Source organism: Vulpes lagopus, chromosome 8, assembly GCF_018345385.1.
Source record: "Vulpes lagopus strain Blue_001 chromosome 8, ASM1834538v1, whole genome shotgun sequence".
In the NCBI taxonomy this organism is placed as follows: domain Eukaryota; kingdom Metazoa; phylum Chordata; class Mammalia; order Carnivora; family Canidae; genus Vulpes; species Vulpes lagopus.
In genome coordinates, this window is record NC_054831.1 from 49,245,822 (window position 1) to 49,267,791 (window position 21,970).

The following is a 21,970-nucleotide window of genomic DNA, read 5'->3' on the forward strand; positions in this document are numbered from 1 at the left end:
GCGGCGGCGGCCTGGCAGGCTCTTTGTTACCAGCTGCCGCGGCTTCCGGGAGCGGGCCGGCGGCCGGTGGGCACAGGAGCCCGGCGGGGGGCACGCTCCCCGGTAGGGGGATTCCCGAACGCCGCGGCGGCCGCGGCGCCGAGAGCCCTTCCCGGTCACCCCTGCAGCTCCCACCGGCTCCGGGGGCCTTTAACGAAACCTGTCGCGGCCCAGTAAACTCAACGCGGCGCCGACCCCGTGGGCCTCTCTTTCCCGACAGCCCACGGATGGGTCCTGCTGTGGGAACGTAGATGTTCACAGCGAATGCCTGGGCGCCTGGGAAACGGATGCCGCTGGATCTTCCTCGGAGCTTGCAGGGCGCTCTGCAAGGACAATATCTCCAGGTCTTGGTGTGAGTGTTCTCTATTTTGATTTTCCAATCTGAAGTTTTAAAAAAATGGACCTCGAGTGGTTCAGGCATATCTACGGACGCCCGCATCTTTGGCGGACCGGCGAAGTCCGCCGCGTGGAGCGCCCCTAGGGAAGGAAAGGGGCGGGGCGGCCGGTGGGTCAGCCCGAGCCACGTGACCCGGGGGCGTGGGCCCGGGGCGCGCCCGCCGCCGCCGCCGCCGCCCGAGTTCCGGTTTTCTCTCGCCGGGGTTTCGTCCTGGGCCCCGCGCGTCCGGGAGCGGGAACTGGAGGCAGGAGCTTCGGCTCCGAGGTGGGGCCGACGCCCTGTACGCGAAGAAGGCGTGAACCCAAGGCTGTCCGGTGGCCCCAGTCGCCGGCGGACCGGACGGGGTCCTCATGGCGAGATTCTGGGTCTGCGCGGCCGGCGCTGGCTTCTTTCTTGCATCGCTGGTTTTGCACTCGCGTTTTGGGGGCGCCCCGGTGAGTTGAGCGGCGAGGAAGTGCCCGTCAGGTACGCGGACGGCACCGCGGAGAGGCTGCCGGGGTGGAGGTGGCGCGCCCGGCCGCCGCCCCGGCCTGTCTGCGTAACCTGCAGAGGAGCGGAGCGGCCCGCGCCTTGCTTTGTCTCTTAGTGTCAAAAAGTTTGCCTGGAGTACGTCGGCGTCTTCCTGTTTGCTTTCTTTCCCGCAGCTCCCAGCGTACCTTTAAATTTGCAGATTTGTATTGTGATCGCTTTGGTCCTGGGACGTCTGAGTCCATTTCTTCCGAATCCTTTCCGCCCGGCAGTCTCAGCAGCTGTGTCCGTCGTCAAGGCATGCTTAACAATCAACTTGTTGTTTTTCTCTTTCCTTAACCTACAGAGTAAACTGAATCTTCACCTTCTGGTTTTTTTTTTCTTTTTTTTGAAGGTTTTAAGGAAATTTTCTTTTCAAATTTCCTGGAGAACCAAGGAAATTCTTTACCGGCTGGATGTGGGTTGGCCTAAGCGTTCAGAATACTTTACTGGAACAACATTTTGTGTTGCAATTGACTCCCTCAGCGGACTGGTTTACGTAGCCCAGGTTAGTAAGATTGGGATTTACAAAAACAAAAAAACACCAAGGAAACGATCTCTTCTTGTTTTGCTGTACCAAGTTACCGAATATGTTTATGTTACGCTAATTGTGAAGTTTCTCCTTTGGAATTGATTGTAAGTAAATGCTTTGGTTTTGAATGTGGTGGATACTAATATTGTTAGGTTTTGAAACTCGTTTTTTAAACATTAAATTTTGCAATTAACCTTTGATTTTTGTTTCTCTCTACCAAAATAAAGACTACTTTCTAAGAACTGATCCTATCTATCTAAGCAGTTATTTTTATATACCTTCAGAGAGGGGATAACATCCCAAAGGTATTAGTGTTCACAGAGGATGGATATTTCCTACGATCCTGGAATTATACAGTTGACACACCTCATGGTATATTTGCAGCCAGTACACTACATGAACAGTCTGTCTGGATCACGGATGTAGGAAGTGGTATGTGTAGTACTATCTATTAAATTATCTTGTTAGAAATCATATCTTTGCCCATGTTTTTGCTTGTACGCTTTAAAATCAAGAGTTGCTAAATCTAATTTTGACTTCTTTAATGATTTATGAGATCGTTTCTGAAAACCTCTATATTGTACTTCTGTAGAGTCAAAACATTTGAGAAGGAGGCTGTAATTATTATGATTTTTCCTTTAACTTGTCAAGGAACTTTTCCTCTTTAAAACATCAGTTGCAAGACCATCCTTGCAGGGATCATTACTATAGTTGTTAAAGCCTCAGTTGCTCTTCCCGGGTTAAACTTCTAAACATCTTCAGTAAAGCCCCGAAAATAGCAATCTCTAAAAGTTAATGAATGGAGTCTTTGTCTTGTTTTCCTTTACCAGTTCTCTTTCAAAAGAAATTGTGCTAGAAAACTAGGACTGCTTTGCTGCCCAAAATGTAGGATTTGCAGAAACTGCTGGTGTTACTGTTTCTGAAATCCTACCTACTGCACCATGTCTGAAATCTTTTCATCAAATACTTCTAGTAGAATGTGTTGCAAATCAAAGTAAGCATAGTTGGATTTATAGCTCTGGATGTTTTCAGAGATAGCTGTTTGCATGTTCTTGTGGCTCAAGATAAGACAATACCAGAGATAACCTGGCATTATGATCTCAGGAACTCAGGAATGAATGGGATCTTGAAGGCAGTATTTCCAGTATTCTTTAGCTCAGTTACATATATGGCTCAAAGGGCATCCTGTTTCTTCATTTATGGCTATTTCAGATACCATTTTGGAATTAATGAACTCTCAGTTTTTGTTAGAGGTGCCATTACCATCTGTTCTCAGAACCCAAAAGATTTCTAAGCCTCAGCCAATGATCCATTTATTTCAAGATATATTTTGGGTGATATGATTCCTGTTAAACAAAAAATCTTGATTACCTTTGAGTTCCGTGTAATAATTGTAATGAAATGTGACTATTTTCACTTCTTTTTTTCCCCAGTATTCACTGTTAAGGGCCTTTACTTTTTAATTTATTCCATTCATGTGATCTTTTTTTATAAAATACTTCATTGGTTCCCAGAAATAAAAAGACATGATCTCTTCATTCTTTCCACTAATGGGCTTTTTTAATGCACAGATCTGAAGGCATTTTTTATATTCCTTCCCCTTTTTTTGAAGAAACAATACCCCTGTAAATACAAATGTAGCTATAAATGAGCCTTAGCAAAACAAAACAAAACAAGTGTTATATACTGGTGTTTTATGTCTTTTGCCAACTCTTTAGAAACTTCAAAGGTTGCTTCCTTTAATAATATTTCGTTCTCTTATTGTTGCTACAAATTCTCTCAAGCATTCAAATCAGGTATAACAATAAATACTTTTTTTTTTTGCTGGACAGCAAAGCAAGGTTTATTAAGTAATATAAAGTGATAGTAGAAAGCTCCCAGAATTGTAATGCAAATTGCGTCATTTTATTTCCAGTGAGTTCATTGTATCCAGTTTATCTTTTGCATGGCTACCAGTTAGTTTGGCCTTGGTATGCCTTCATGCTGGTTTCTGTTAACTGTATTATGTTTTTTCCTAATTATTAGTACCGTACTTTATATTTTTGTTTGTAAGATAATTTTAACTCAAGTCTTGATATAAATGAGAAGATACTAATGATTTGGAAAGATTTATTCTTAGGAAAAAAAGCTAATGGGTTGAATGTTGAACTTGTTTCTGTAAGGAGAAAGTGTAGTTTTTAAAAAAATCTTTATTATAATGAACTTTTTTGTTGATCTACTAAAATTTGAGATCTGCACATGATTAGCTGAAATAATGATTTTCAAACGTAAGTTCCTTTTCCAGTTCCTCCTTGATTTCTTTTTACAAGGAATGTTTATTCAAGGTTTTACTTAAAATTACAAAAGAAAATGATGTATCTATAATTCAACATGATGAGCCAGTTGTTTCGGTTTTATTTATTTGAATTTAGAATCTACTTATTTTGAGGTACCTGAATTTTAATTCATGATATTTGGTTGTCACTAATGAAGAAGCTCTATTGCTTGTGAAATACAGCATTTAATTATCTGAGCCTATTAACTTTTTATTACTCTTCAATTCTATTAAATTCTTACTCTCTGCTTACTTGAAAAACATGAATGTTTAAACAGGGGTTATATTTGTGAAGTGTGCATATTTATCTTTATAGGATCCTACGGTCATACTATTAAAAAATACAATTCCTTTGGTGATCTTGTTCAAGTCTTGGGTACCCCAGGCAAAAAAGGCACTGGTTTGAATCCCCTGCAATTTGATAATCCTGCAGAATTATATGTAGAGGACACAGGAGATATTTACATTGTGGATGGAGATGGAGGATTGAATAACAGATTGATCAAATTGTCGCAAGGTACATGGCTTGCATGGTATCCTAAAAATGCTATTTAATAAGTTGGATGTATTAAATTTATTTGATACTTGGTATGATATTATAACTATAGACTGTGTGTATATATATTTTTAATTTTATTTATTGAATTAAAATTATTTATTTTAATTAAATATTTAATTTTATTTATTAATAATTATTTATTATTATTTATTTATAATTTTTAATTTTATTGAGAGAAAGGGAGAGATCCAGAGAGAAGGAAGAGGGAGAGGGAGAGAGAGAATCTTCAGCAGGCTCCACACCCACCAGGGAGCCTGACACAGGGCTCAATATCATGACCTTTGAGATCAATGATCTAAGCCACAATCTAGAGTTGGACACTTAACTGACTGAGCTACACAGGCCCTCTATAACTATTGTATATTGTATTATATATGAAGCTGTGTTTAAAAGGCTCAAGTGGGATGTTTTGGATGACCAATAATAAATGATTCTGATAATATGCTTGCTTATTCTTCAAAACTTAGATGTTTCCTTTGAATTAAACTGGAGGCAGTTTGGGAATTTATAGTGGGCTCAAGAAATAAGTGGTTATCCTATCCAGTTAAGAAAGAGAAGTTTCTGAACTCGACATCCCAGAGCTGAGATATCCTTCAGTTTGATTAGCTAAAGTTTCATTGTATTTAGTACTCTGTGTTCTCAGTAGTATTCTAGGTGCAGGTCTATTTCAGATGAAGCAGTTAAATGCTACTCTGTGGTATTGACTGTTATAGTAAAATTAGGAGAAGGAGAAATTACTGTTGACTGGAGAAATAGGGCAAGCGTCCATAAAGGAAGTAGATCTTGAACTAAATGGGTTTTGGTGGGAGAAGAGGAATGGGAGGAACATTTACAAGGCTCTATCACTCAAGGTCTACAGGTAATTAGTAAATCTTGTAGGAAGAGATTAGGATGTAATTTTGGAATAGTAAAAAAAAGATCTGGTATGTTCTTAAAGGATTATCTAAGAATTCACTGGCATGAACCACATTGCCATAATTTTGCCTTTAAAATGTCTGAGGGTTTGTAGCAGGAAAGTGGTGTTACAGAGTTTTTATAAGACATAGTACTGTATTGGGATGTATTTGCAGTAAACTCTGTCATTTGGATAAAGCATAAACTCATACATGGAGGATATGTAGTCAGCTTATTACTCAGTAACTGAGTTTGGTTGGTGATAGGTAAAGGGAGGTAAGTAAAGTGCAGATAAAGCAAGAATCAAAAAAATTCTATGAAGGAAACAACCAAACTCAGGAGACAGATTGGATATAGATAGGTATGTTGGTTTCTTGTGGCTGCTTTAAGAAGCTTAATAGTGTAAAGAGAAATTTTATCCTCTCCTAGTTTTGAAATCCAGAAGTCTGAAATCTATAGGGCAGGCCCTCCCTGCTCCTTTTTTTTTTTTTTATGGTAGTCACAGAGAGAGAGAGAGAGAGAGAGAGGCAGAGACACAGGCAGAGGGAGAAGCAGGCTCCATGCACCGGGAGCCCGACTTGGGACTGGATCCCGGGTCTCTAGGATCGCGCCCCGGGCCAAAGGCAGGCGCCAAACCGCTGTGCCACCCAGGGATCCCCCTCCCTCCTCCTTCTAATGGCACTAGAGGACATTCCCTCTTTGCCTCTTCCAGCTTCCCATGGTTCCGCACTTTCCTTGGCTTGTGGCAACATACCTCCAGTCTCTGCCTCTGTCTCCAGATGGCCTTTTTTTCTGTGTCTCTGTGCCTCAGATTTCATTCTCCTTTCTCTTATGAGAACACTAGTCATTGGATTTAGGGTCCACCCTGAATCCAGGATCATCTCATCACAAGATCCCTAACTTCATATGTCTGCAAAAGTCTATGACCAATAAAGTCACAGTCACACGTACAGGAGTACTCCTGTACCTGTACTTGGATATACCTTTTGGGGTAGAGATACAATTCGGCCTACAATAGGAGTAAGAAGGGAGACAGACTATAAAAATGTTGTGAATTTTTAAGCTCACAGGAATTGTAATACCAAATAACACAATAGGTGGGAAGGGAGACACTGATATGAACCACAAAGAGTTTTGAGTGATGAGAAATCCAAGTGGAGATAGTGAAGAAGTCAATTAATTGCTTGAAACAGAGGGTTTATTTTTTTTTTTTTTTTTTTGGTAAAGCATAAGAATTAGGCAAACTGGTATATAAACAGAAAGCCAGGAAAGCATAATCAATTGAGAGTATAATTGAATAGTTTGTTTGCAACTTAAGACAAAAAACATGCAAATATGTAAGGTGTTCTATATGTTGCTCTGACCAACTATTTTTGCCATTGTCAGACTTCATGGTGCTTTGGCTACATGGAGAACGTGGGACGGGACCTGCTAAGTTCAACATACCTCACAGTGTTACAGTTGATTCAACTGACCGGGTAAAAATACACTGTCATGGTATCTGGGACTGTATGTCTGAATGTATGGATATATATATGGATCGTGGTGCACATGTGTGTCTGGACATCTGTCTGGGTGTGTCTGGGCAATTCCTCTGGGGCTGGGTATCCCACATACTCGTAAATGTTTAGGTCCTATAATGATGAGAGTTTCCCGAATATTTACAAGTGAACAAAATAGATTTCCTGTGTCACTTTAAGGTAGAAGGAACAAATAATGGGATAGAATATAAGTTACCTGTAAAAGAAAAGAGTTGTTTTCCTGTTAAGAAAACTACTAGGAGTGTTTGAATATATTTTTAATTTAATTTAATTTTTTAAAAAAGATTTTATTTATTTATTTATTCATGAGAGAGAAGCAGAGACATAGGCAGAGGGGGAAGCAGGCTCCCTGCACGGAGCCTGATGTGGGACTCAATCCCAGGACCCCGGAATCAGAACCTGAGCCAAAGGCAGATGCTCAACCACTTGAGCCACCCAGGCATCCTATTTTTAATTTTAGAATTAAATTAAGTCTGGAATATGTTGATCAAAAGAGAAATGGGAGAGATTAATCTTGGAAGCTTGAAAACCGGAGCCAGCCAGGCAACTTTGTTCTCACTAGCTCCACTCTGGTGAACAGAAAACTTTAACTGACCATTTCAACCCATTCTTTTTTTCCACCCTACCGACTACTACTTCCTTGCTTTTATATGCCTTTAAGCATACATATCACTTCTTTGGGGTTACTTTCCTATGATCCCCACCCAAAATGTTTTATATTCGTTTCTCCTTCTGTTTTCCTAGAGTAGCCTGTATTTCCCTGTTATAGTAACTATCACACTAGAATACAATCAATTAATTGTCTCCCTTAGCAGAGCATAGGCTATATGAGGGCATGTACTGAATTTCTTTTGCTTTATATCTTGGTGTCTGGTACATAGTTACCTTATATGTAACCGTTAAGTGCCTAAATGTCTTGTTGCATAATACATCAGACTGTCTTGGCTTCACATTGTTAGAAGTTTAATCCATTTCTACTTCTGATTCTGTGTTCAGCAAGCAACCTTTCGATTGTCATTTGTCTTCCTATGTAGACAAAATGAGAATGTTTCGATCATAAAATCTTCAAGTATTTCCCATGTAGATAGGAAGATAACATGGGAATTTTGTCTAGAAATGGGGAGCTAGAAGGTTCGAATTCTGATTTTGAACACAGGACCCTCCTGAGCCTGGTTAACTATTTCCTTAGTGGAATAAGAGTAAGATCAAGTTTCTGAGCAGGCAAGACCTGGATCCAGGTAAATTCTCCATGGTGATAAGTGCCCTTTTGAGAAGCCTTGGAGAACATTTGATGGGGATACTCTGGCATTACTGAATGTTGAAAAAGGAGGGTGTTCATTTCCACACTCGGGTGTTTTAACGACAGTCAATGGCATTCAGCGTATTTTACCTAATTAACTCATTTAGTCATCACCCCAGCCCTATATGAAAAGTTAATTAGTTTCAGAGTTGAACTTGTTATTTTTTTTAAAGATTTACTTATTTATTTGAGAGCGCATAAGCATGTGCAAGTTGGGAAAGGGATAGAGGGAGAGGGAGAAAGAGACTCCAGCAGACTTTTTGCTGAGTGTGGTGCCCGACCCGGGGTTTTCAATTCACAACCCTGAAATCATGACCTGAGCCAAAGTCTCAAGTTGGTTAACCTGATGGGCCACTCAGGCACCCCTGCTATTGTTTCTTAAACAAGATTTCTCATAATCAAGATATGTTCAGTAGAAAAGATAATACTAAGTCTAAAATATTATTCAATCGTAGTATCTAAACAGTATTTCTTCCTTGATCACTCATCTAAGACAGTAATCCCAAAATCTTTGAGGAAATCCATCCTTACTAAAGAATCATGCCAGAGGAAGGTCTTGAGTAATTACCTTACTTAGGGAACAACTTTTCTGAAGTGATACAGTGAGTCTTTATTTGTTTCTTATTATAGATGAATTTAGTGGCTACTTAAACTCACAGGCATTGACAAATACATAGTCAGGATCGCTTTGAAAAAATAGTCCCTGAATCCACAAACCCAAGAAGTCTAAAGATCCTGAAAGGAGGAGGTAAAGGTCTGCAGGGCTGGCCCACATGTCCAGTCCATTTGTACATACCCCTCTACAATTCTAGCCTCACATCCTAAACTCCTTTCACTGTATATATGCCATAGGTTGCATTCATCAAATGTGGTACATGGAATGTCACTTAGAGTGAGTCTGCTTTCCTTAATAACTCATTTCAGCCTATAGCAAAACTAAATTAAACCTGTTGTTAGCCTATATTCTTTAGATGCTACTAAAATCTTCTAAGCATCCTCTTTCAGTAACTTGGCACCTGGTAAATAGCAGGGAGATGTTTAGTGATACCTGCAATAGGAATGAACACCTGGCTTCCACCTAGCCTGAGCTCCTAAGGAGCAAGGTTGCATTTCTTTGTTTTTGTCTTCTAACGTAACCCAAGAACTGACAGGTTGGCAGTACTCAGTGGGACAGAGAATGCTTGCTGGAGGAATGAATGGATTCTGTTGCTTCTCAGTGCTGTGCTAGTCTTCTGAATCATAACGGAAGACTCTCATTTTTTAGTTATTCAGATGTTTATTAGAGTAGACCAAGTGTATGGGCTTTGAGTTAAGACAAGTGGCCATAAGTGGCTGTCCTACATATTGTAAGCTTGCTTCAAACTTTAATTTCCTGTCTGAAGATAGGGCTTTTAATACCTTCTTCTTTGGGGTCCTCTAAGTACTGAGTGAGATGATGTGTCTGAAACTAATGAAAATAAACATTCATCCCTCCTCTCTCCCCCTTCTGTTTTCTTTCTTATTATGATGTGGATCTTTTCCAAGAAAAATTTTTATGGTTTCTCAGGTGTGGGTTGCTGACCGAGGAAATAAAAGAATTCAAGTATTTGATAAAGACACCGGGGAGTGGTTAGGAGCATGGGATAATTGTTTCACAGAAGAGGGACCTTCTTCAGTCAGGTAATTTTTTTCTTCTTCTTTTAAAATGATTGTTTTATTAGGTGGCGGCGGGGGGGTGGGGGGCGGGGGGGGCGGGGGCGGGGGCGCGCTGGGCTAGTTTGTAATGGTCATTAAGGAAAGCACTTGTTGTAATGAGCACTGGGTGTTATATGCCAGTGATAGATCACTAAATTCTCCCCAGAAACTAATACTACACTACATGTTAACTAACTGTAATTTCAATAAAATCTTAAAAAAATTTACTTATTTGTCACAGAGAGAGAAAGGACATAAGCAAGGGGAGCAGCAGGCAGAGGGAGAGGGAAAGGCAGGTTTTCCGCTGAGTAGTGAGCCTGATGTGGGGCTCAATTCCAGGACCCTGGGATCATGACTTGAGTTGAAGGCAGACGCTCAACCGAGTCACCCAGGTACCCCTAAATAAAATCTTGAAAGAAAAAAAAAATGCTTGTTTTATTTGGTTTATGCTAGTTTCTCTGAAGAGCTAGCTGAAAGTTTAAAATATTACTAATTTTCAGCAAGTGAAAAGGGGGCAGAACCAAGTATGCAGAGAACTCATAATAGTATTTTAAATCCCAAGCAGAGCAAAAGCAATGAAACTCCCAGCGCGCTGTGGGACCAGGTCACAGAGATAACATATGCTGCACCTCCTACAGCGTTTACCCTTGAGATACATGTGATGAATTTTTAAACACGGAATGAAAATAGAAATCTTGAGTCTACAGTGTCAGCCTAGCACTGACTCTCCGTTAGTTTCATTTTGTGTGGTACTCGCATACTGTTATTTTTGTTTAAGATGGTATTTGGCTACATCTATCCTCACAAATCTATTCCCTCATCAGATTTAGACAGATTTTAAATTCTCCTTGAAAGCAACCTTCAGCAAGTAGAGGTGCCTATTGTTTAGCGCCATAAAGGACATAAATGTTGAGAAAGTCAACGTTTTTATTGGTTTTGCATACATTTATTCTGTAAAACGTTTTCCTCTTTAGATTTACTCCTGATGGAAAGTATGTGATTATAGGCCAGCTGAACCTTAGCAGGCTCTTACTGGTGGCAGCACCCCCAGTGGGAAGCATTGGCAACTGTTCTGTGATAAGCACAATCCAACTAGCAGATCAAGTATTACCTCATCTCTTGGATGTCAGTGGGAAGACTGGAGCAATCTATGTAGCAGAAATTGGAGCAAAGCAAGTACAAAAATATGTCCCTATGAATAGCTATTTTCTTTCATTCGGTTCATAATGTTTCTTTCCATGGAGATCTTTTAAGTGGAAGTTCAGATTTTCAAAATCATTGTTAAGTCCTGACAAATAATGTCCAAGCATAAGAACATGTTTATTTTTCTGTGACTTGGTGATGAAGAAATTTGTATATCATGAAAAGCTATATGTTTTGTTGCTATTCTTGTGGCTTAGTTTTACTTGTAAGTACATAAGGATATTTTAATGAAGGAAATACAATTCTAAAATAATGGGGTCAGAAAAAGGGCCTAAGGTTGTAACCTGGGTAATTTGCCTCTGGTAGAACTCATTCTCTCTGGGAGGAAGAGGGAAAGGGATAAAACCTGGTTGTGCAGGATGTATTGAATTCCACGTGAAGAGCTACAAACTTCCAGTTTGTTCACCTTCTATAAAATGTACATTTTGAGGGATCAAGTCAGATGGACTCTTGATGAAAGTGTACCACAGGATGCTAGCTCCTAAAGATTCAAAGATGAAGAAGCAGGATTTATCTTTGTGTGCCTTTTCAGTAGCTTCTAGTCTAGTGGGGAGATAAGTGTGCACACTGATGGAACACATTAACAGCAAGGCTTATGTGTAGCAGGACTTTTGGAAGTAGCAACATTACTTCTGATGGAGAGGATCCTGGAGATTTTGCCAGTAAAGTTAATTTGAGCCCCAGCTTGAGAAACAGAAGAGGGAAAAACAAGGGGGTCCAAGTGGACAAGTTGTAAAAAGTTATAAGCTTGCTAGGAACTTTGGTAGGCTTTCTTTTAAGAGCCCAGCTTGGCTTGAGTCCTTTAGCTGTAAGATCCTTAATCTCAACCTCTAAATGTAGAGATAAAACAATAGGCATTCAAGTAGTTTACTGAAAAGGATCTTTATAAGTGTAGACTGCAATAGTTTTTATTAAAAATAGGGCCTCTCTTCAGTGCCTCTTTCCTTTCTTTTTCTTTTTTTCTTTTTGTTAAACATGAACTCAGTTCATTCCTAACATCTTTCTACCTCAAAGGAGCTTTAGAATTATTTATATGGGGATGTGTACTGAATACTTTGCACTATTAAGATGAATAATTTCTTAACATTCTAGGTCTCTCTGCCCCTTTGGTTTTAATATTTGCTTCCCAGAAAAGACCATCTTTCCAGTTTGTTTTGGGGTTTTAGTTGAACCTGACTGTAGGATGATCATTCCTCCCTTTTCTTATATCCATCTCCCTCCCTATCCTAGTCTTGTACTGCAAATCATGTAGCATGTGAGAAGTCTTGAGCTGACTTTCCTCAACACCCATTATGGCTGCAGTCTGTTTTGCAGATACCTCAGGGAATTCAAACTGTTTTGATCCTTGTATCGTATCTTGATGCAGTTTGGAAGGTAAATCAACCAGCAGGAAACTTTACCCTGTTCCAAGGCCTTTGATAAGTGTGTTTATGCCGCTGGTCAAGCTGTCTGATCCTAAGTGAGTCATCTTAGTTTTTCTTTTTAGTGAAATGAGAACATCATTGTCTTTCCTCCTCCAGGAATGCTGTTATGATCAGATGTATGACAGATACCAATGTGCTGTTTGAAATAATAGTTTCGAGTATTTTAAAGGCAGAAATTCTTAACAAAGATCCTTCTAAATGTGCGATTTACCTGATAACAACTATCAAGTTTGCCTTAATTTTGCCCTTATTGCTTTTTTCAAAACTTATCCTCATAACTTTATGCAGCTTAGCCAACATAGTAAATTTATTTGGATAAAGGAAAGTGATTTGAGGGTTTTTGTTTTGTTTTTAAGCCAGGACAGGAAGTACAAATGTCTCAAGAATGCAGGTTAGTAAACTGATCTCATTGTTTCAAAAGTGTTATATTTAACTTCGTTTTATACAGATTCTTATAAAATTTGCTGAAAATTTTGTGACTATATACTTTGCTTGAAGTGTTTATTAGTATTCCTGTGTTCATAATATTTCATTTTTCCCCCTTTGGATTAATTGGTTAAATGAGAAAATGTATTTTCATTTTGAAGATACAAATTAAATTTTTGGAAAGAAAAGGCAGTATTATCTGGCTTTCTGTTTAATTTTGATTTTATTGTTTATAAAAGCAGGGTTTTTTTTTTAAGGTTTTGTTTATTCATGAGAGACACACACACAGAGAGAGAGGCAGAGACACAGGGAGAGGGAAAAGCAGGCTCCATGCAGGGAGCCTGACGTGGGACCCGATCCCAGGACTCCAGGATCACGCCCCGGGCTGAAGGCAGTGCTAAACCGCTGAGCTACCCAGGCTGCCCATAAAAGCAGCTTTTAACTTCTTACTCCACTGAATAATTTCAGCAATCCTGAAATCACAGGTTGGCGCTGAGAGAATATCCTCCTTCGTTGGCACATAAAGTGTAGGCTGAAGCACATTTTGTTAGAGGTTTCTTAGAAGACCAAAAACAGCCTGGGTGTTGAGATGGGGGGTAGGTATAAATGCTAGTGATACTAACTAACTCCATATGTTTTTGCATTGGAAATAGAACCTCTTTATGTGTCTGCTTTCTAGATCTATTGGGGTGTTTGTGTGTGGTGGTGGAGGTGGGTGTTGGGGAGGGAATGGCTTCTAAATTAGAAGACTGAAGCCTGGAGGTATCTTCCTGACTTCCAGTGTGACATGGGGTTTCTACAATGGAATGTTTGTCCTCAGAGAAAACCTGTGTGCAATCTGAAGGTAAACTAAGAAGACCTATATAATTTGTGCTTAGGTCACTTAAAAGACTGCTTCAAGCAATGTGACTGTCACACTAAATAAAGGCACTCAAGTCCCAATTTTTGTTTTGCCTTTGTTGGTTGTATTTTTAATTATTTTTAAAAGATTTTATTTATTTATTTGCGAGAAAGAGAAGAGAGCACAAGCAGGGGGAGAGGGTGGGGCAGAGGGAGAAGCAGACTCCCCACTGAGCAGGAGCAAGATGTATGGGGCTCCATCCCAGAACCCTGGGATCATGACCTGAGCCACTGAGCTGCCCCACCCTTGTTCATTTTATTTATTTATTTATTTATTTATTTATTTATTTATTTATTTAGCTAGCAGGATCGCAGTTGTTCATTATGCATTTCTGACACTGAGGCACGTGACCGCACCGCTCACACAATGCAGGTCCTGCCGGCGTGGGGCTGACTAGGAGCCTCGGTGTCGTATTGTCGCTGCCCATAGTGTTCTCCCAGTCCATCTTGCCCTGCCTTGAGCAGTGCTGCATCTTCCGGAGCCCTTGTTTATTTTAAACACTGGATTTGAAAGCAGCATATTTTGGATAGCCTACACAACAACTGGAAACTGTCTAGGTTTTTGCTCTTTTGGCTCACCAAATCCATTAGAATCATTGAAAAAAAAAAGTATCCTGAATGTATGACTTCATTTTATTCTTGACTCTAAAGTTTCAGCAATAATCAAAAAAACGTTTAGAAAAATCAGAATAAGTCAGATTGATTTATTCAACAAAGACCTACAAAACAAATTCGTGAAGGGATTTAGGCAGGTATTCCCTGCCTAGTAGTTGACCATCTATCTGGGAAAACAAGCCCCAAAGTGTATTTCCTTTCAGTTCATCCTAGAAAGTGCCCTATTTGGCACTTGCATTGTGTTTCATTCTTACTACAAAAGAGGGCAGTAGAGTCCTGCTTATAAGCATTTCTTGAAACCATCTGTGCGCCTTCTTTATACTTTGAATTTTTTAAAAATTGAGGTTAACCATACTTTTAAGTTTTCTTCTTTTTCTTTAGCTTGTATGTCTTGCGGAAATTAGCTTATAGGTAACATATTTTCTAAGGGTTACTGGGAATTTTTACTGTTTAATTGGCCATTTTCATGTTTAAAAGAACAAAACCAAAAAGAGCCTTTCAATAAAAGCCAGTCTTTTTTTTTTTTTTTTTTTAAAGATTTTGTTTATTTATTCATGAGAGACAGACAGAGTGAGGCAGAGACATGGGCAGAGAGAGAAGCAGGCTCCATGCAGAGAGCCCAATGTGGGACTCGATCCCGGGACTCCAGGATCGCGCCCTGAGCCAAAGACCACTGAACCACCCAGGCGTCCCAATAAAAGCCAGTCTAATAGCCAGAAGTGAATAATACATTTTAAACTACAACCTGAATATGAATATAGTACAATAGAAAATGCATTCATATTAACAGAGAATTATTCCTTTTTTCCTTACTAGATTTTTTTTTTAATATTTTATTCATTTATTCATGAGAGACCAGTGAGAGAGAGAGAAGCAGGGTCCATGCAGGGAACCCGATGTGGGACTTGATCCCAGGTCTCCAAGATCACACCCTGGGCTGAAGCGGGGCTAAACCGCTGAGCCACCTGGGCTGCGCCCTTCTTGTTTCTTTTAAACAATTTTGTCTTGTGGTTGCTGACTCTTTTATAAATAAGAAAAATTTAGAGAGGCTAAATAATTTCTCCCCCAGACACTTAGGCATAGAATTCATGAGTTTATAAATTAATCCTTAGACATTTGATGACCTGTAGATATTCCTTTTGTATATAAGAGCTGAGAATTTGAGCAATGAAAAATAGCACTTTTTGAAACTTTTGTTTCTTCCATTGTAAACAGTGAAATTATATTGATATGATTTAATTCTGCTTGCATGTAATATATGGTAAAGTGGCTCATCTTGGGGCAACCTGTTTTTAGCTCCTGTAACAGAGCCTCTGACCCTGGTAAACAGATTTGTGGTGTTGAGTTTCCTTTTGGATGCTACATTTAAAAGAGAATCCTACAGATAGACTTTAATCCAAAAGCAGTTGACCAAAATAACATGGTGTTTGGAAATAATTCTGAGACCTTCAAAGAGTGATCATATAGGATTATGAAGAGACTTATTGAGCTTTCCTCCAGAATGAAGATAATGAGTAGAAATAATAGTGTGGCCAGATGGTCCAGCTTTGTATAAGAATATTCTACCAAAAAAGCTGTTTAGCAGTGGAACAGACTGTGTTCATATTGGAAGTGGTAAAGTTCAGTGATTCAAAACTTGAAATCTGGAGGTAGGTTAACCGGGGTTCTAATCTAGGCCCTGCCACTTACTTGCTGTGTTGTTTTGAGACTGCATCATTTTTCTTTTGTGAAATGAAAATGATAGTATTTTCCTCATGGGACCGTTGTGAATAGAAATGAGATCGTGCATATAGAACATTACACCCGGTCCCTGACACACCGTAAGCACTCATCACACCTTTTTTTGTAGTATGTAAGCCAAAGATGGGAAACCATGCCACCTTTGGGCAGAAATTCTTACACTGGGAAGATGGTGAGACTAGATGACTTTCCCTATTGTATGATTCTGTGTTTAGTCCCATTGTTGAAAACTAAAGATAATAGTTGTGATACACTAAGTCATCTATCATTTAGAATGGCCACTTTAAAAAAAAACATGTTTTCATTTGGCACTAAGGCTATTTAGTCATCCAACAGACGCCTGCATGTTAGGTACCAGGAATATGGTGGTGAGCAAGGTAAAGACTCCTTTTCTGGAGTATACATTCTACTTTGGAAAACAGAACTGTTTGAATGAAAAAGTGAGCTTCTGACTAGAATTTGTGAAATATTAACACTTGGTTGGCTAAGTACCCATCCTCAACCTTCTTCCTTACCTTACACAACCTTGAAGACTGGAAGAGGTAGGTGCTTGCTTTCTCAGCTTAATTAGCATCTAAGCATAATGACATGATATGGTTCTGGCCAGTACAACAGAAATGGAAATCTCCTGGGAGATTTCTGAAGAATCATTTGCTTTTCTGATTAAAAAAAAAAAAAAAAAAAAGGTTTACTTAGCACCACCGCCTTATCCCTTCTTCCCCAACCTGAACTTGAGTAAACACTCAAGTGTTGCCTGGAATTGCAGCAGCCACCTGGGACTATAAAGTGAAAAACCAACATTCTTAAGGAAGGCAGAAAGAACGAGGCTGGGTTTTTACGATTGGGGAACCACTTCCTGGCCTGGTAATTCCTTTCTCCAGATTTTTTTGAGAGATAGTTAAACATTTTAGTTACTTAAGCCGCTGTAGTAGTTGGGTATCTTTTTACAGATAAAAAGCATTCCTAAGAAATTCAGTATTAAATTAAACTGCATTAGTTTGGAAAGGATATTTTTTATGGTTTTCAGATTCTGCATCCAGGAAAATAAGTTACTTTGCTTTTATGTCTTATTTTATGTCCTATAATAAGATTTTACTTTTTTTTCAATTTAGATTCTATGCATTTCTTTTGAGACATATTTGATACAGGTAATCAAATTTATTCTATGCATTTATTAGTTGTAGCTGTTAGAGTAGGATTCCCCTCCCCCCTTTTTTGAGAGAGAGCACAGAGTGGGGGGTGTGGAACAGAGGGAGAGAGAGAGAGAGAATCTTGAGCAGGCTCCACACACAGGTGCAGAACCCAATCTGGGGCTCAGCCTCATGTCTCTAAGATCATGGCCTGAGCCAAAATTAAGAGTCTGTGCTTAACCAACTGATCCACCCAGGAGCTCCTTTTTCCACATTTCAAATTAGTTTTTGGTGGCATAGAGAAAAGGTATCAATTCTTTTATGTATGTCATTTCTATTCACCTTAATAAGCTCTTACTAATTTTAATTAGCTATTATAGATACTCAGATTTTCTAGGTATGCCACTCTGAAAATAAAGGTAACTATATGTCTTTCAATTATTTATTGCTTGTTTGATTTTAGAAATTTATTGCATTAGCTACCTTGTTCAAGACATGTTAAATGATAGTAATGATTTTTTCTGATTTTAATGGAAATATTGGTACTTTCCCAATAAATATGTTTGCTATTGAGTTTTGGTAATTTTTATATTTAGCCAGGGTTTTTTTTAAATCTCGGGATTTTATTACGAATTACTACTTAGTTTTGTAATGACTTTTGGCATTGATGTGTACAATATTGTTGATTAATGAAAGGTACAGGGTATTGTTGGAAAAACTTTACTTGGTAATTTCTTGCTTAGAATTTTTATTCTTGAAAGAAAGAGGGCAGTAGAGTGCCATTGTGTAGAATTTATCAATTGTGTTCCACCCATCTCCAAAAGGAATTTGAGCCTCTTTACAATAAAAATTTTTAAATACATTAAAAGAGACTAATGTCAAGAATTGCATAGAGGGGAGGAAAATACATTTATTCAAAACCTGAATAGGGGGATCCCTGGGTGGCTCAGCAGTTTAGCACCTGCCATTGGCTCGGGGCATGATCCTGGAGTCCTGGGATTGAGTCCCGCATCAGGCTCCCTGTATGGAGCCTGTTTCTCCCTCTGCCTGTGTCTCTGCCTGCCTCTCTCTCTCTCTCTCTCTCTCTCTTTCTCTCTCTGTGTCTCTCATGAATAAATATATAAATAAAATCTTAAAAAAAAACCCTGGATAATAGTTATGGCAATTAAGCATTAAGTTAATTCTGAGTTTTATTGTAGCCTTAGCAAAGAAGGAAATGTGCATATTCCATTTTCATCTGCTGAAATGAAATAGATCCATTCTTCAGGAAACAACTTTTTTCCCCATATGTCATTTGTATGGTTATTTATAGGTGAAATAAAACAACATGCCTTCAACAAAAACTTATTACAACATAAAGAAACCTTTTTTAATGTAATCAAAGAAGATGTGAAGAAGGGATAGGGTCTTTGAGCCAGTAGCTCCATAAATATTATTCTTTTTGGTGTACACATCACTGAGTGGATGGACAGTCTTTGTCAGGGTTCGACTGAAATAATGGTGGTAGTGTTCTGAATTTCTGCTGTTCAACATGGTAGCCCCTAGCTCATGGACTATTGAGCACTTGAAATGCTGTTTGTGTGTGTAAGGAACTGAATTTTTTTCAGCTTTATTTTTAATTAAGTTTAAGTTACTACATGTGACTATTGGCTACTGTATTGGACAGCCTGGCAGGTGACTAGGTTTTCATGATAGTGACCAATAATTTGTTTTTACTCAATTTTCTTACTCATTTGTATAATTTGCTTTCTCTATAGTATGGCCTTTTGGCAGTGTTTCTAATAATTCCACCTCAAAGATTAAAAGTTATGCACACATTAAATTGTTGAATCTTGGGATCCCTGGGTGGCGCAGCGGTTTGGCGCCTGCCTTTGGCCCAGGGCGTGATCCTGGAGACCCGGGATCGAATCCCACATCAGGCTCCCGGTGCATGGAGCCTGCTTCTCCCTCCGCCTGTGTCTCTGCCTCTCTCTCTCTCTGTGACTATCATAAATAAATAAAAAAAATTAAAAAAAAATAAATAAATTGTTGAATCTTTTAAAAATATTTTCCAAATGAAAACGAAGTCAGTCTGTGAAAAATGCAGGAAAATGGTTCTAAAAAGCTTTTAAGTGTTTATGTGTATACTTATTTATCAGTTCACCTCTGGGAACAGTTTAGAAAAAGAGCTCTGTTTTTCTATTTTTTTTTTTTTTTCCCTAAAAAGAAACCATTTTACAGACAACAGCTCAGGTTAAAATGCACATTTGTCTCTTGTAGATTTTTTTATGCATCCCACAGATTTATTCGCAGTAGTTGTTTCAGACATCCTAAAAATCAGGTTGGAAGGCAATAAAATGCAATCACAGGCTCATTACTGGTGATGTCAAATTATTACATCTTTAGTAATGATTGCATTAGTTTCCTTCTTTATTTGGATTTTAAAGCTTAGATAATAAAATCCTAAATAATCCTACTTCCATTTTTTGAACTTTATATCATGAAATATTTCATCAATTGTCAACTTGTAGACATGTCATCTTATTGATATCTTTGCATACTTACCGTGTGCCTATGCTGTTTGATTATTTTGTATTGTCTCCAACATCATATTATTTCATCTTTAACTAACTTAGCATGTTTTCTATAACGTAATAACAATTTTTTTGAACATGATGTTACCACCTTTAAAATTAGTAGTCCCTTGGGGCACCTAAGTGGCTCAATTGGTTAAGCATTTGCCTTCGGTACAGGTCAGTATCCTAGAGTCCCAGGATCAAGCCTCATGGCAGGCTCCCTGCTCAGTTGGGAGTCTGCTTCTCCCTCTGCCTCTCCCCCAATCCTACACCTGCTCATGTTCTCTCTCTTGCTCCCTCACTGTCTCATAAATAAATAAATAAAATCTTAAAATTAGTAGTCCCTTAATACTGTTAAATATTGTCCTTGTTCTGATTTTACCTCAGTATCTCATGTATTTTTTGCCGGGGTTGAAATAAATTCCATTTTTAAATTTGTTTCTTATATTTAATCTGTAGTTTCTTCGTCTTCCTCTTTCTTTTCGTGCTCTCTGTGGCTCCAGCCTTGTGTCTTGCTTTCTCTTCTCTTGTAATATATTTGTTGAAGAAAGCAGTTATCTGTTCTAGTTTCCCATGAATCTGGACTTTGTTGATTTCAACCTTCTGGATTCGTTTAACATGTTACTTTGTCTTCTCTAGTCCCTGTAAATTGGTGGTCAGTGTGAGAGACTGTGACAGATTAAGATTTGATTATTTTTGTGGCAAGACTTCTCTAGGTGCTGGTGTGTAACTTCGTCATGTAACTTTGAACCTCTGGTTCAAACTACTTTTCTTTGCTATGGACTTGCATAGCCAATTGCTTCCTTGACATTTCTACTTGGACATGTAACAGTTATTTCAGACTTAACAGATTTAAGATACGTACTCATTCCCTTTCTCCCACTCTCTGATGGGATAGTACCACCCTTTATTTATTGAGCAACTCTCCCATCTACCAGGAATACACTTACCCCAGATCTTTATTTGGCTCAGTTTGTATACTCTTTCAGGTTCTGCTCAAACACAACCTCTTTAAAGAGGTGCGTCCTGAATGTTGTTCTAAATAAGCATCTACTTCTGTCATTTTCTATTCTCTCACCTTGTTTATTTTCTTTATAGCTTTTGTAATTCTCTGATACTGCTCATTTGATTCTTTACTTGCATATCACTTGTTTCCCTCTGTGGAATATAAGCTTTTATGCAAGGCTGGGATGACTTTGCTTTTGTTCATTGCCTAAGTGCCTGGAACATAGTAGGTGGTCAAATACTTGTCAAGTGTTGATTAAATGAATGACTCTCATTACCTTGTATTAATGGTTTAGTATATCATTAACTAGCTTAAGCTTCTCAGATCAAATGATCTTATAGTTTATCTACGTGGATGTCATATCAGGCCTGTGTGTAGGATTCTTCTATCAGCCTGCACTTGCCCTCATCTATTTCTTAAGACGTATTTCCTCTCCTTTTTGCTTGGTTTTATTCATTTGTCAACTGTTTTACCATTCTCCACCCCCACCCCTCTGCCAATTCTGGATCCGTTTCTTTTTTCAGAATTCAGAGCCTCGTTGGAATATCCAGCCTCATATGGTGACTTTAAGCATTACTGTCTTTATTGCTTATTTTTCTCTGTAAAGATATGACTCTTATGCTGTCCCTCACTTCTTCCTCATCCAATTATTTTTTAAAAAAAGATTTTATTTATTTAGTCACGAGAGACAGAGGCAGAGACACAGGCAGAGGGAGAAGCAGGCTGCCTGCAGGGAGCCCGATGCGAGACTCGATCCCAGGACACAGGGATCACGACCCTAGCCAAAGGCAGACACTCAACCACTGAGCCACCCAGGCACTCCCCTCATCCAATTATATACAAAAATCTTTTGTCTTTCATAGGTGTTGAAATACTGTATTTAAATACTGTTTGAATTTTCAAAGAAACTTCAAAGATATTCTGTATTCTGTACTACAGTTTATACAGATCTCTCCAACCTGCTCCCCTCTTGTTTCTCCCATAAATCTACTTTTGAAAGCTTTTCACAACTGATGAATTTTGTATGTCCAGCTGACGTTCAGTGACACTGGGATGACATTTCACATGAAAAAATAAGTAGATAGTTTTAATAATGCCTCCCCACCCCCCCATCAACATCCCCAATATCTCCAGGTTCTTATCTCTAGAACTTGTGAGTATTACCACAGAAAACAAAGACTTTGGAGATGTGACTACACTTAGGAATTTAAGAT

General features: G+C 38.9%; 1 protein-coding gene across 5 annotated transcripts in view; it reads left to right on the forward strand.

Annotated features, from left to right (window-relative positions):
• The first annotated feature begins 589 nt into the window (after positions 1-589).
• Positions 590-21,970, forward strand: part of NHLRC3 (NHL repeat containing 3) — a 102,030-nt gene continuing 80,649 nt past the window's right edge. For 3 of the 5 annotated variants that reach the window (XM_041765838.1, XM_041765837.1, XM_041765836.1), the window contains exons 1-6: positions 590-870; positions 1,299-1,451; positions 1,760-1,907; positions 4,106-4,306; positions 6,629-6,720; positions 9,630-9,742. In XM_041765838.1, the coding sequence (XP_041621772.1) occupies positions 787-870; positions 1,299-1,451; positions 1,760-1,907; positions 4,106-4,306; positions 6,629-6,720; positions 9,630-9,742 (791 nt within the window). In that variant the 5' untranslated portion in view covers positions 590-786. Of the gene's footprint in view, positions 871-1,298; positions 1,452-1,759; positions 1,908-4,105; positions 4,307-6,628; positions 6,721-9,629; positions 9,743-10,731; positions 12,710-21,970 lie in introns of those variants that run through there. The other 2 variants (XM_041765834.1, XM_041765835.1) reach the window with 2 other exon arrangements.